At 36.0% G+C, this 15,161-nt stretch overlaps 1 protein-coding gene across 3 annotated transcripts in view; it reads right to left on the bottom strand.

Moving 5' to 3' along the window:
- LRRIQ3 (leucine rich repeats and IQ motif containing 3) overlaps window positions 1–15,161 on the bottom strand; it is a 169,864-nt gene that overhangs the window by 74,780 nt on the left and 79,923 nt on the right. For all 3 annotated transcript variants that reach the window (XM_038541655.1, XM_038541657.1, XM_038541656.1), the window contains exon 5: window positions 5,186–5,342. In XM_038541655.1, the coding sequence (XP_038397583.1) occupies window positions 5,186–5,342 (157 nt within the window). The remainder of the gene's footprint in view (window positions 1–5,185; window positions 5,343–15,161) is intronic.

Here is a 15,161-nt window from a genome sequence, read left to right as displayed (position 1 = left end):
TGTATATTCCCGGCAGTTACACACTTTATATAATCAGTCCCTATTCAGGGAGTTTTTCTAGCTCTCTTTCCTTTCTCCCTAAAAGTTCCAGCATAGAACCTGTTTGATTATAATGTTTTAAGGCTTTAGAATTTGTTTCAGTGCTAAGGACATTGTAAATATTCAAAAAATACTCATTTGAAATGAACTGAATTGCTGAATGGGCCCCAAAATGACAGATAATGACAAAGGACAATTTTAAAAGAATGTTCACAAAGCTTTTTTTGGGGGGAATATATAAGCTGTAACAACATGACAGGAACACACTGAGAATAAAGGTCCATTTCCAGTATAAGAAAGCAATCTTATTTCACAAAACAGCGAAATTTAAAAATAAAATACCTATCCCTAAGTTTCTTTTTAACATCCCACATAGTTAAAATGAGGTAACCAAATCCACATCTCCTGAATCTAAGATCAACCCTCCCTATATTTTCCTTTTTTTTTCTCCTTATATTTTCTATATGGTGTCATCTACTGTTAAACTAGACAGAGAGCAAAAGTGAATTCAATATTTCTTGGCTTGTAATATGATTAATATTCTGATTATTCTCTCCCCTTACTCCCATATTTACCTAAGTTTAAAGTAGGCGCACACATACACCACAAGTCCTCAAACATGATTAGTTATTTGGATTTATAAAATTAGGGCAAACTCATATTTCTGTCTTTCCACGTGCGGTGTGTTCTGCACAACCCCAGGGAATATCATCTACATAGACTGTGAGTAAATACACTTGTACACTGCAGAGTAACCTTGATTAAGTGGAGCCCTTTTCCTTCCTCTTACTCACATAGGCCATGTGATAAATCATCTCACTTCTTTAATTGTCAAAAGACAACTACAGCTCACCAAAGATATACAGGTGGCAGGTAAACATGAAAATATGTTTAGCACCACATGGCATTAGGGAACTGCAAGTTAAAGCAACAATATATTATTAAATATCTATTAGAATAGCCAAAGTCTAGAACACCAGCTAGCAAAGTTATGGGGCAACAGGATCTCTCATCCACTGCTGGTACAGCCACTTTTTAAGACAGTTTGCAGCTTTCTTACAAAACTATATATATTCAGGACACCTGGGTGGCTCAGCAGTTGGGTGTCTGTCTTGGGCTCAGGGTGTAATCCCAGTTCAGGGATTGAGTCCCACATCTGGATCCTGTGAGGAGCCTGCTTCTCCCTCTGCTGTGTCTCAACCTCTCTCTGTGTCTCTCATGAATGAATAAATCTTAAAAAAAAAAACAACTAGATATATTCTTATCATATAATACAGCAATCATGCTCCACTGTATTTACCTAAACAATCTGAAAATTTATGTCCACACAAAATCCTGCACATGGACGATTATAGCAATTATGTTCATAATTTCCAAAACTTGGAAGTAACCAAGATGTCCTTCAATAGATAAATGGATAAACTGTAATATATCCAGGCAATGAAATAGTGTTTAGTGTTAAGAGGAAATGAGTTATTAAGCCATGAAGAGATGGACAAAACTTAAATGCATATTACTAAGTGAAAGAAGGCAATATGAAAAGTCTCTATATATCTTTAAGAAAATACATTTAATAATAATGGAGACCATTAATAGGACTGTATTTGAAGACTGTTTCTATTTTGTTTTACAAAAAATGGCATTCAATATGGCATGTATATATCATCCACCTTAGTTATGAGAAAAATAAAATTTGGAAGCAAGGAAAAAAATTTAAAAATATTCAAAAATTCAAACAAATCAGCATTTTAAAGCAAATCTTACTTTAGAAGAGATGACTGTCATATTAGATTATGTCCAATGTTTCTAGGAATCATACAGGGACATAAAGGAAGATATGAACATTCAAAGTATTAAAAGTGGTTCCAAGTAAGAAATCCCTTCCAGAGAAATTGAATTGGATTGCTTTATTGACCCCCCTCCTCATTTTGTTGCTAACTAGGGAAAACATATGGACCCTCTCCAGAAAATGAGTCAAGATAAAAGGTATGTAATGCCAAATTTCATGCTTCAAGAAGGGAAAGTGTTGCTCAAGTTCTAAGAAAAAAAAAAGATCACAATTTTAGGAGGTAAGTTGTCAAAGATTGAGATCTACAAGATACATTTGTTCTTTCTTTCCAAGAGGTTGAAACAGTTAAGGTTCCCAGCCATCATTTATTTTTAACCTCTTAGATGCTTTCTCTCCTTCCTAACAACATATGACTAAACCAGCTTATGGAAGCTTCAGATGTAAAGGTGTGAGGAGGGAAAAGAGCAGCTAGACTGCCTCTGAGATAAATATATTGCAAATTGCTTTCTCCTCCTGCAAATCGTTTTTTCCTTTTCACTACAATGGGTGTGACTTTCTCTCATACTATATCTCCTCTAAAATTCATGTTTGCAAGATAGGAAATAAGTGAAACAATAATACAAAGTCAACAAAACATAAATAATGAAGAATATCTCATAGTCTAGCCCAGGTTACTAAAATTTTGCAATGGACTTTCAGGCCAACACCCCAGTTAGAAACTGCTTTGTTTGCTATTACTCCCTGTATATACATCTTCCACAATAACCTTGGAGGAAAAGGGTTGATTATGTCAAAGAAAATTTCAAATATTCTTCGGTGTCCCAGCAAAATTCATCTAATAGTATCAAAACTTCCCTAAAATCCATTATAATAATATATGTCTCCCTAAAACTTGATCTAATTGACCACCATGATTCTGTATCTATTTTCCTCCTTTGCAAGAGGAACAATCACCATCTGACCATGTAAACCATGGATAAATAATGTCCCTTGCAATTATTCCAGATCCTCAACTTCCTCTGATTCATTTTTTTTTTTCATCAGATTCCTTACTCATGAATTCTGACTTTTGGTTCTGTATCCCCTTTAAAAGCTTAAGTGTGCACTGTAATTTCTGGACATTTATATGGACCTCTGGCTTTACTGCTCAGCCTTTCTTACATAAATGTAACTTGAACTCAGTCCTCTGGCTCTTTCCATTTTAGGTTACCATGAATATGGAAAATATTATGCCTTTTAGACTAAGTGCATTTAATCTCCAAACAGGAAAAGACAGACACTAATTATTTACCTAATTACTAAAATTTTGATTCTACTCTTGACTAATCCTCTCCATTACTTTACTCATAGCTGTTTTTAAAATGAACTCCTAGTATTAAATACTGATACTTTATTATCTCCCCCCTTTACCCTACTCTTAAACTTTTAAAACATTTTTTGATCCTAGGTTCTCTTAGGCACTCTATGGCATCACTTGTTCTCACCATAGTTTCTAAATAACCAAGCACCAAGTTTCTAATGACTAGATATGTAAGTCACAAACATAACAAATGAATAGTACACCAAGTTAGTGAACTAAATAGGAGACTCCAAATGAAACCACTAGAAGATGGAACAACAATTTAATACAGAAGAAGTAAAGATTCAAAGGTGAATTTTACAATTAAGGATCATTTCAATTACTCTAAGAAACTGAGCTCAAGACACCTTCTATAATGCTTTATGAATAGTAGCTATAAACAGTGAAGAAGCATAGAAAAATGTACAAATTTATAGAATATGAAAGAATAGTTAACATAGTGATGTGGTTAGTAGAGTTATCAATAATATTAAAGAGCTTTAGAAAACTCCTTATACCAAATATATTTTCCAAAATTTCTTAACTTTCAAAAAATTTTCAAAGATTTGACAATGATATATTCTATGTAACTTCATAGATAACAAATAAAATACCTCCATAATATGAATATTTTATTCCTGTTTATAGTAGTCACTTGCCATAATACAACATATATCCATATATGTATATAAGATTTTGCATATGGATATATAGCTATGTATATGTACATATATCTGTATATGAGAGTGCAAGTATTTTATAAATATATAAATATATATATCCAAATTAGTTATCAATTGGATATGTACCATATACAATATTCAGTGAAAGTCTGCACTGCATAAAGCACATTTAAAAAGCAAGTAACATGCCTAAATCAGTGCATTTATATTCCACATAGAGGGCCTAAAGATACTTCACATGGACTTTATAATTTTATAGAACATAATATCATCTAGATAAAATTAATACAGTTGGTACTGCATGCTAATGAAGAAGTTTTTAATAGGATACCTCTGCCTTTTAAACCTATGTTGTTGTTTTTTTATCCAATGGATAATTTTTGTGGATTTTGAGGGCTTGAATATATTCCTGTACTATTTCTAGAATACATGTCCTCAATAACATTGAAATCAGACTAATGACAGTCTGGACCTACTACACTCCTTTCTAACTGTGTTAATATAATGGAAAGACTTGCAGTGCAAGGTATTTAGAAACAGGTCCACGTGTGAAAGTTTATTTATCACAAACTGTTTCACATATTATTATAAGTTTTCTCTAGTTAATTATACTGCATAATCAAGTCTTCACTTCTACCAGGATCTAACATCCAAATTAAAAAAAAAAAAAAAAACAACTCTAAGGATAAAAAAAGCACAAACTCTGGAGTCAGAATATCTGGAGTTAAGTCTTAGCAATGCCCCTCAACTGTGTGACTTTTGGTAAGTCAGTTAACCCATCAGAACATTAGTTTTCCTTATTTATAAAAATGAGAAATACCTATCTTGTAGTGTTGTGGAAAATAAATTACAGAACACATGCAAAATATCTAGCACAGTGCCTTATACATAGTAGGCATTCAATTAATAAAAGTTTTATTTTTTATGTGTCCTCAAAACAATACATACTTTAGCATAAGATATTGAATGAATACTATGCTATATATAGTATTATCAGTCTTTAGTAAACTAGTTTTTTTATGTTTTCAGCTACTACAAAGAGACTTTTATATTACAATTAAAAGCTACTTGTAATAATTGATATAAGAAAAAATATATACAAAGCATAAATTATAAAATGGTTATGAGAATAATATACCAAAAAAGAATAATATACCACATAAATTATATTTGTACTTTTATAACTTTTCTTTCATTGAGAAAATCTCAGAATATTAACAATGTAATGGAAAATATTTAAAAGAGAATGAAGAAACTTTTACTAAAGCTACATAAATTGTAATTAGAGTATCTTAAATTTAAAAAAAATTAAAGTAATAAAATAATTATACTTACATGTTTCCAATGTGTAAGCATTCCTGTTTTATTAGTTTCAGGCTGAAAAAAGAGATCCTTAAAGAGCCTGTCTTCATATCCTTTCTGTATATAAATCCATTTTGTTTCACATTCACTAATAAATTTCTCCTGAGGTTTTTTACACAACAACAAGGGGCTGAAGAAAAGGAGGGGGGAATTGTCATTTAGTTTTTTGCCATAAAGAAAAGAAAAAATGACTCATGAATTCACTTATACTTCTGAAAACATAGTAAATTTAATGTAATATTAGTTTCCATATTACTACTATATAAAACTTCTTAGGCACTAAGATTTGCTCATCATCATTCATCAAGGGATGAATGAGTACTGAGATATCTCTGGTGATATGAATCCATAAACAATTCTGCATTTATGTCTGGCTATGTGTTTTATAATATAATGGCAAGGAGAACATGACTAAATTATCTACAGAAACATAAGGTGGCCAGGATGAGCTCTTGATTTTTCTGCTCCAGTGAAGAAGTAACTTTTTATATTAACCTAGAAAAATTACCTTAGAGCAGTACTATCCAATGTAATATAACATATGCCATAAAATAATTGTAAATTGTCTACTAGCCACACTAAAAGATGTAAAAGAAATAGATGAGATTAATTTTAATAGTTCCATTTAACCCAATATATCCAAAATATTATCTGTAAATGGCATCAACAAACTAGTATCAAACTTAATTACAAAACACTAAATATGGGTCGCCTGGGTGGCTCAGTCAGTTAAGCATGTAATTCTTGATTTCAGCTCAGGTCATGATCCCAGGGTTGTGAGATCAAGCCTGTTGTTGGGCTGCATGTTGAGAGTGGAGACTGCTTAACAGAGGAGTCAGTAACATTCATTTGTGTGATGAAATAGTAAAGTCATTTGAATTAAAATGAGGAACCAAGTAGGAGGATTACAGTTGTCCTTGTTATTAACTAGCAGATCTAAAATAAAATTAATAAAAGAAAGCATTTTTTTTCCATTTTTCAGATTTTTAAAGTTGGCTTTATCTATTCATTTCTTCATTCAAAATATTTTCATTGATGTTCTACAAATTAGGGTAAGTAAGATACAGTAAGAGATTAAACTTATAATGACTTCAATAAGAGAGAAGTTTACTTTTCTCCCATGATGACCAGTGTTAGCTGGTGGGGCAGATTTGCTCTATAAAAATCATTAAATCTTGCCTCACCATTTTCAGATACACTGTCAGCCATGCATATAACTGAGGCATTCCAGCCCTTGGGAATGGAAAAATGTGAAAACTAAGGGAATGTAATTATCATTTAAGCACTTCAAGCTTCAGTTGTACTTATTACTTTTGATCACTTAAAAATATAACAAAAATATAGTCATAGGAACACACATAGCTGCAAATAAAACAGGTTAATAAAATCTCTAGTGATCATCCAACTGCCAAAAGAAGAAAATAATAAGAGATTAAAAAAAGTAGGGGATCCCTGGGTGGCGCAGCGGTTTGGCGCCTGCCTTTGGCCCAGGGCGCGATCCTGGAGACCCAGGATCGAATCCCACGTCGGGCTCCCGGTGCATGGAGCCTGCTTCTCCCTCTGCCTATGTCTCTGCCTCTCTCTCTCTCTCTCTCTGTGACTATCATAAATAAATAAAAAAAAAAAATTTAAAAAAAAAAGTATTATTCTGAAGTGACCAATGTGTGCTCTGTGAAGAGAAGAAAGTCCCTAATTCCATGAAGCTTATATTCTTTTATAAGTAGAGATAGATAATACAGAACTAAAACACTAGAGACATGAATGAACTGCTTTTCATGTAGGCTAGATTGGGATAGTATTACTGAGAAAATACCATGGGAATCTCGGGAAAAAAACAAACAAAAATTCTAGAAAAGCAAACAGCAGGTACAAAAGGCCAGGCAGGAGTATGCTCAAGAAGGTAAGAATATACTTGACATGTTTGGAAAACAGGGAGCAGGTCACTGGGATGGACACTCATGGCTGAGTTTTGAGAAAAGTAGTAGCTTTGAATAGAATCATATTGGGGATATAATTTCTAGAATACAGTTATCAGGGGTTCTTTGGATCCTTTCCCCAGTGAAACAACCATTTAAAATGTCTGTAAATTGTCCTATGGGAATACAGCAAATAAATAAGTAAACATTTATTCAATAAAATATATTAAATCTCAGTAAGAATAGTGAGACAATGATGAATTTTTTTTATTTTTTTTATTTATTTTTTTTTATTTATGATAGTCACAGAGAGAGAGAGAGAGAGAGAGAGGCAGAGACACAGGCAGAGGGAGAAGCAGGCTCCATGCACCGGGAGCCTGACGTGGGATTCGATCCCGGGTCTCCAGGATCGCACCCTGGGCCAAAGGCAGGCACCAAACCTCTGCGCCACCCAGGGATCCCGACAATGATGAATTTAAACAACTTACCCTCTCCTTTCTTTTCCCCTCCTCAACCCAAATTTAACCTAACAGAAGTTCCACTCCAAAAAGGCAAAGACAATAAAACACAGGATCCCTTCCCTGCTTGGTATCAGTTGAGGGCCACAGTATAGTTCCAAGAAATACCTTAGCCTGGATCCATGTTTTAGATAATCTATTTCAAGCAAGAATATCTGAGAGATCTTGGGTTCTCTCCCTCCTCTCAGAACCCACTTATGAGCCAGAAACTCCAGCCCAGGTGCAATAGGTAGAGATTAATTTAACTCTCATGGCCCTTGGCCTCAACAAGTGATAAGCAATTAAAAACGTAGCTCTAGAAAAATAGAGAGCTAAATCATAAACCATCTTGAATTTTACCAGAGAGAACATGGAGAAGAGATAGCTAAGAAGAGTCCTTCTGAGATCTGAACAAACTCCAAAAACTGGTCTCAAAGATTATTTTTGTAAGGAGCTCAATTCTAAAAGATCACACTATGGAGCAATTAATTTCCCAGGGAATGGTTGACAACAATAGTCAGCTGGCAATTAGTGAAAGCTAATAATAGTTGTGATATCAAAGGAGTTCAGAGCAACTTAATAGAGAAGTCAGAAAAAGAGAAACGCAAAGAGAATACTGTTAAATCACTATTATTCCAAGGGTGACTGCACTTGGCTAAAGGTTTGCCCTCTAAGGAGCAATATCAGAATCTATTCAATACAGAGGAAATAAAGTTTAGTAAAATAGTCTATCCAACTTATTAAACAAATAAATAAATCCTGGTTAAGGATATTATATCAAGGGTGGTTACAATACACCATTTAAAATGTCCAATTTTCGGGATCCCTGGGTGGCGCAGCGGTTTAGCGCCTGCCTTTGGCCCAGGGCGTGATCCTGGAGACCCAGGATCGAATCCCACGTTGGGCTCCCGGTGCATGGAGCCTGCTTCTCCCTCTGCCTGTGTCTCTGACTCTCTCTCTCTCACTGTGTGCCTATCATAAATTAAAAAAATAAATAAATAAATAAATCTTTAAAAAAAAATAAAATAAAAAAAATAAAATGTCCAATTTTCAGCCAAAAAATCATGAGACAAAGAAACACAAGAGTATAACCAAAGAGTAGCCCTTTGAAACTGCCTTTGAAAGGGCATAAATCACAGATACAACAGATAAATACTCAAGGCAACTACTGCAAATACGTTTAAAGGAAATAAACCTCAAATAAATAAAGAAAGGTATAATGGCAGAGTCTTTTCAAATAAAGATTATCAATAAAGACATAGAAATCATAAAACTAAACCAAATGGAAATTCTTCAGTTGAAAAGTATAGTAACCAAAATAAAAATTATGCCATAGTAGTTCAATAATACATTTGAATTGAAAGAAGAAAAAAATCAGAAAATTTGAAGAGATTGATAAAGATTATGCTTATAAACAGAAAATAATTAAGGCAAAAGTACAGATGCACAAAAAATGTGGGGTCCAATTAAGTCAACCAACATATGAATCATGGGACTTACCAGAGCAGAGGAGAGAAAGAAAAGAGAAAAAATATTAAAAGTGTTAAAACATTCTGCTATCTGATGAAAAATATTAATTTACACATCCAAGAGCTCAAAAAAAAAGTTTAAGTAGAATAAACACATAACACATCAAGACACATCATAGTAAAATAGTTGAAATCCAAAATCAAAGGGAAAAATCTGAAACAGCAGAAGAAAAAGCCTAGTCATGCACAAGGGAACCCAAATAAGATAAACTGCAGACTTATTACAAGAAACAATGGAGGTCATCAGGCAATAGTATGTCATACTCAAAGTACTAAAAAAGAAGAGAAAAATCTTTCAAACAAGAATTTTATATTCATCAAAACTATCTTTCAAAATGGAAAGTGAAAAGAGGTAACATCACTAAGATGATGACATATGTCATTCCTGACCTTGCTCTCCCACACAGGAACAATTCAACACCATTTGTGGAAAAAACACCATTGAGAAAATCCTAGAATAAAGCTGAAGCACATCCCTCAAGGCACCACAGAGACCAAGACCTAATGCAGTAGAAGGTAAAAGGAATGTCACACATGGACAGCAACCCTCCTCCTTCAGGCCACTGCAGCACCACACTGAGAGATGTCCCCTGAGCCTACAGCTCTTCCAGTGGGAAAAGAGAACCCAGGGGTGACATCCAGCTCCCACAGAGCTGTGGGTCATTTTGTGGAAGCTCATACTCTGGTCTCACTCTGTGGGGACTACAGAGGAATCTGTGATGCTCAACCACAGGGAATCTGACTGTAACAAAGCAGAATGGGACCAGCACCGGGATCTCAGTAGACTGAAGTCCTCCCTGCAAAGCCCAAGCAGTAGTCTCAGTGTTTCTGTTTATCTGTGGAACTTAATCAGTGGAAGAATGTGATCAAGGAACATGGAAGGCTGCAGGTCTCCCTGGTTCAGGTAGTCAAACAAGGAGATCTGCTGGCCCTGGAGCCTGGTAGGCCACTATCCAGGAGCTGAGTTATCACCCTATCCCTTTAGGGCATGGCTCCTAGCATCACCTGACAGGAAGGGGAGAACAGCAATGCTCAACCTGAGAGGTAGGTAGACAGAGCTGATCACCCCCAAAGCAAACATAGCACCAGGTATAGAGGGTCCCTCTGCTTTGTCCAGTCAAGGGACTTAATTCATAGCTTTACCACTGTACTATAGCTTCTGGTCCCTCCCAATGGGGAAGCTTATTTAGGAAAATTTGGGAGTTACCTAAAATGGTCTACCCACAGGAAAGCTGAGTCATAGTCCCATCTGCTGCCAAGCATGATCCCTGGCCCCCTTTGACAAGAAGGGCTGGGAAGAATAGCCAGGAGCTGCTGTGTAAACCAGCAAAAATGAGTGGCAGGCAGGTAGAGCTGATTCCCCCAGGGGAAAGCCAAGGGTCCTGTTCAGCCAGGGAACTTGCAGCATGGGGCAGTTTGAGTCAAGGCCACAAACCACGAGCCTTACTAGCCTGGGAACTGCTTCTCCTACTGCACCTAGGCAAGGAAACTAATCTGTACTCATTGCTGAATATTGGTGTCAGCCTGTCGAGCCAGAGTCTTACCAGAGCACACAGGAAGCTCTGTAGCCCATCCAATAGCTATGCTCATAGTGGCACTTGAACAGAGAGTACAGTCCACAGCTCTCCCTGTCTGCAGAGCAAGACTGGTGGCCACACCAGACTAGGACATTCAGTCACAGAAATAATGAGATGTGCAGGCCTTGATTCCCGTCCTGCTGTCCTGCTAGGGTAAAGAAACTAAATCAAAGCTTCATCTACTATTTAATATACTCCCAAATCCCAAGCATCTAATAAATCTAACCAGAGTCTAATCCAGGCAACCACAGAGCCCACACTACAATCACCTGGGCAAACCAAGTGAGAAACCAAGCCAGCAGTCCTATCTAGCTCTTCTTAGCCAGGGGTACACCCTCAGAGCTTGAATAGCTGCCTCACCAAAAATAGACTCTAACTGGGGGAACAACCTGCCCAAGGATATTATCAGCAGACACAACTAGACACCCAAACTGAGCTGTCTGGAGAAGTGTCTCTGTCAAAATGAACCTATAAAGTCTGGAAAAGGAGATTGTTTAACCAAATATGCAGATACCAATGTAAAGAATGAAAGATGACAAAAATCAAGTAAATATAACACCACCAATGGAAACTAATAAAGCTTCCAATAACTGGCCCTAAAGAAATAGAGATCTATGAAGTGTCAGACAAACAATGCAGCCATTAAAGGGCCTACAATGCACACTCACCAACCTGTGGCCTGGTGCAGAAGTAATCCTTTGAGAACCACCAAGACTTTGGGTGAAAGACTCATTTCTGAATTGTACAGCATTGGTCTAGGAAGCAGGAACTCTTGGATTACACTACAGAGTCAGAGGAGTGGGTGACATGTTCCTGCTGTCTCCATCTTGCAGAAGCTGGAGGGTACCATCTTTTTGTTCCCCCCTCTCCTGTGAGTGCCCCCATTATGCTCCAGCTAATGGACAGTTTCGTGCGTGCTCTCCTTCTGCCTTACCAAAGCCAGCAGGTGACGTCTTTTTTTTTTCCCTTTCTTTTTATTACCTTTTCTCCTTTCTTTTTATTATGTTTCTTTTTATTACATTTCTTTTCTTCTTTCTATTTCTTTCCTATTTTGCTGGATGACATCTTTGTATTTCCTTCTATGGCACTCCAGAATACCAGTATATTCCAGAGGAGAGCTTCTACATATATCTGGTGCCCCAGTTTTTATATCTAGTGACCTGGTTTTTATAGCTGCCCTTAATCACCTGGCTATGGAGACAAAGGCAGACTTTAGTTCTTGGGTCCCATTGGACTATTACAATTGGAGAGAAAATTCTTGGCAGACTACAAATCCCAGGGCACTGAACAGATAGCACATTGAAACATACTGCCCTTCTCTCTGAGAGAGGCCATTTCCTCCCCCAAGAGATTTGGCCTGAGGGGCAAGTTTTTAGTTTGGCACATTTATAGGGACCTATGGAGGTGTTCTCAAAGAAATAAGGCCAATGGATATAAGTGTTGCACTCTTCCTCTGCTTCAGTCCACCTAGCTAAATATCTTCTAATAACACATTTATGCCCAAATTTTTGCAGCTGCTAGCAGGGGACAGCTCTATATTGACGGGTTCTGGTAACAAATAGAGCTTATACCTATGGCTCCCACAGAAATGTAACTAATGGAGAAAAAGTTCTTAAACCGCTACCATACCCAGGATATAGCACAGAGCAATAGATACAGGAGTTCAATCTTTCTGTTAAAGAGACCTATTAGCTTCAGGCTACAGCTTCTGCCTGAGAGCCAGGCTTCTATTTAAACATACATCTAAGGACTAACTGTAAACATTTCCTGAAACATTGGAGGATGGGCACTAATTTCATGCATTTTCCCTCTACCATGCTCTCCTACAGCACTGGCATCTCTCAAAGAAAGCTCTTACCTGCTAGCATCCTGGTTTTTATGGCTGCTGTTCAGGGGATACTCCTTGATCACCAGGCTCTAGTGGCTGAGGGTGGAGAGGGGTGGGAAAGGAGCTTGTGTTCCTGGGTCCCACAAGACTGTAACAATCAAAGACCATTCTTGGCAGATTACCACTCACAGGACACTAAATGGACAATAGACAGAAACACATCCCCAGACTTTCTATGAATGAGACCTACTTGCTAGTCCTGGAGTTTCAGACATAAGGGCAGACTACAGTTTTGGCACACGTGCACACACACACACACACACACACACACATCTAAAGGCCATGGAAGTACTCTTAGGGAATATAGGCTGAGTTATGCCATCTTTGCATTCTTCCTCTGACTCACAGATATCTCCCAGAAAGGAACTTGTACACTCATCTGGAGGCAATATTATTGTCAATGCTACCCAGGGACATATCCAGATCGCCTGTTTCAAGGGCCCAGCAGAGCTTATGATTGCAGTCCCATAGTACAGCATATTTTTGCACTCTAAAAGCTACTGTCTGAGGGTCTAGCTTCCAATCAGCCTTAATCTAGGTGCTGAATGAAATTCTCCCCTTTGGGACACTGACTGGTCTTGGAACACACTCAATTATTAGGAGCTATTAAAAATAAAATAGATTCTTTGGACAATCATAAAGGTTTGAAAGACAATCAAGAGCTAGGACAATGTTGGAAAGTATGATTAATCTCCCACACAAGATCAGCCCTTCAAGAGTAGGAGAGGTAGCTATTTCATCTAATACATAGAAAGCAACACTGAGAGTCAAGCAAAAGGTAGAAACAGAGGAATACATTACAAATGAAAGAATAAGAGAAAACATCTGGGTGAGAATAAGGGGAAGAAACTTTAATAAAATGGAGATAAGTAATTTACCTAACAGAGTTCAGAGAGTTTGTCACAAAGATGCTCATTAAACTCAGGAGAGAAATGATTAACACAATGACAGCTTCAACAAATAGAAAATATAAGAAAGTTCCAATCAGGAGAAATAAAGAACTACACTGAAAAATATACTAGAGAGATTCCATAACAGACTAGATGAAGCAGAAGAAAGAATCAATGAATCCAAACACAGTGTAGAGGAACTCATCCAATAAGAACAGCAAAAATAAAAAATAAAAAAAGTAAATACAGACTGATGAATATATGGGACAATGTCAAACAGACAAACTTTTGCATTACAGAAATCTCACAGGAAGGGAAAAAGGAAGGGGTAAAATGATTTTTGAAGACATAATGGTTGAAACTTCCCTAATCTGGAGAAAGAAACATATTTCCAGATCCAGGACTCACAAGAACTCCAACTAAGATAAAATCAGAGACCTCTACCAAGACACATATCATAATAAAACTGTCAAGGTTAAAAACAAGACATTTTAAAAGCAGTAAAAGAGAAGCAACTTGGCATGTATATAAGGGAATCCTCATAACACTATCAGCAGATTTTTCAGCAGAAACTTTACAAGCCAGAAGAGAGTGGTATGATATATTCAAAGTGCTAAAAGTAGAAAATTCTTAACTGAAATACTCTACCCAACATATATCATCCAGAATTAAAAGAGAAACATATATCATTCAGAATTAAAAGAGAAATAGAGAATTTTCTAGAGAAACAAAGACTAAAGGAATCTATCACCACTAAAGTTGCCTTACAAAAAATTCTTAAAGGTACTTCTATATGCTGAAAATAATGGAAATTAATTAGCAACATCAAAACTACAACAAAAACATAAAAGGACAGCTCTCAGTTGTAAAGGTAAATGTGAAGTAAAGGTAGTAGATTAATCACTTATACAGCTAGTATGGGTTAAAAGACAAAAGGGTAAAAATAGGGGTAACCGTACTAATTATTTACGGAATGAACAAAATAAAAATGCAAAATGTGACAATAAAAACAAAGTGTTGGGGAGGAGAAGAGTAAAATGTAGGATTTAAAATTCCTTGAAACTTAAATTATCAACTTAAATTATTTTAAGTTGTTATATTTAAGCCTCATGGTAACCACCAAGCAAATAACTAATGAGAAACAAATCTAAGCATATCACAAAACAAAGTCATCACATCACACCAAAAAGGAAAAGAGCAAGAGAAGAAACAAAACTACAAAACAAAATAAAACAAAACAAAAAACCCCTACCAAGACAATTAACAAAAAATAAAATAAATAAATAAATAAAATAATTAACAAAATGTCAGTAAGTACATGAGTATCAATAATTAATTTAAATGTAAATTATCCAAAAGACATAGAATAGCAGAATGGATTCTTTTGTAAGAGACAAACAGCTTGAGAGCAAATGGATAAGAAGATATTTCAAGCAAATGGGAACAATAACAAAAAAGGATAGCTATACCTATATCAGACAAAATAGTCTTTAAACTTAAAATGGTATGAAACGACAAAGAAGGTCATTGTATAATGATAAAGAAATCAATACAACAAAAAGATATATCAATTATAAGTACTGCCCCAAAGTGGAGCACCTAAATACATAAAGCAAAAAATAACAGTTAAAAGAAAAGATAAACAGCAATAC

This window comes from Canis lupus, chromosome 6, assembly GCF_011100685.1.
Source record: "Canis lupus familiaris isolate Mischka breed German Shepherd chromosome 6, alternate assembly UU_Cfam_GSD_1.0, whole genome shotgun sequence".
Lineage (NCBI taxonomy): Eukaryota > Metazoa > Chordata > Mammalia > Carnivora > Canidae > Canis > Canis lupus.
This window is presented reverse-complemented; position numbering and strand designations above follow the sequence as displayed.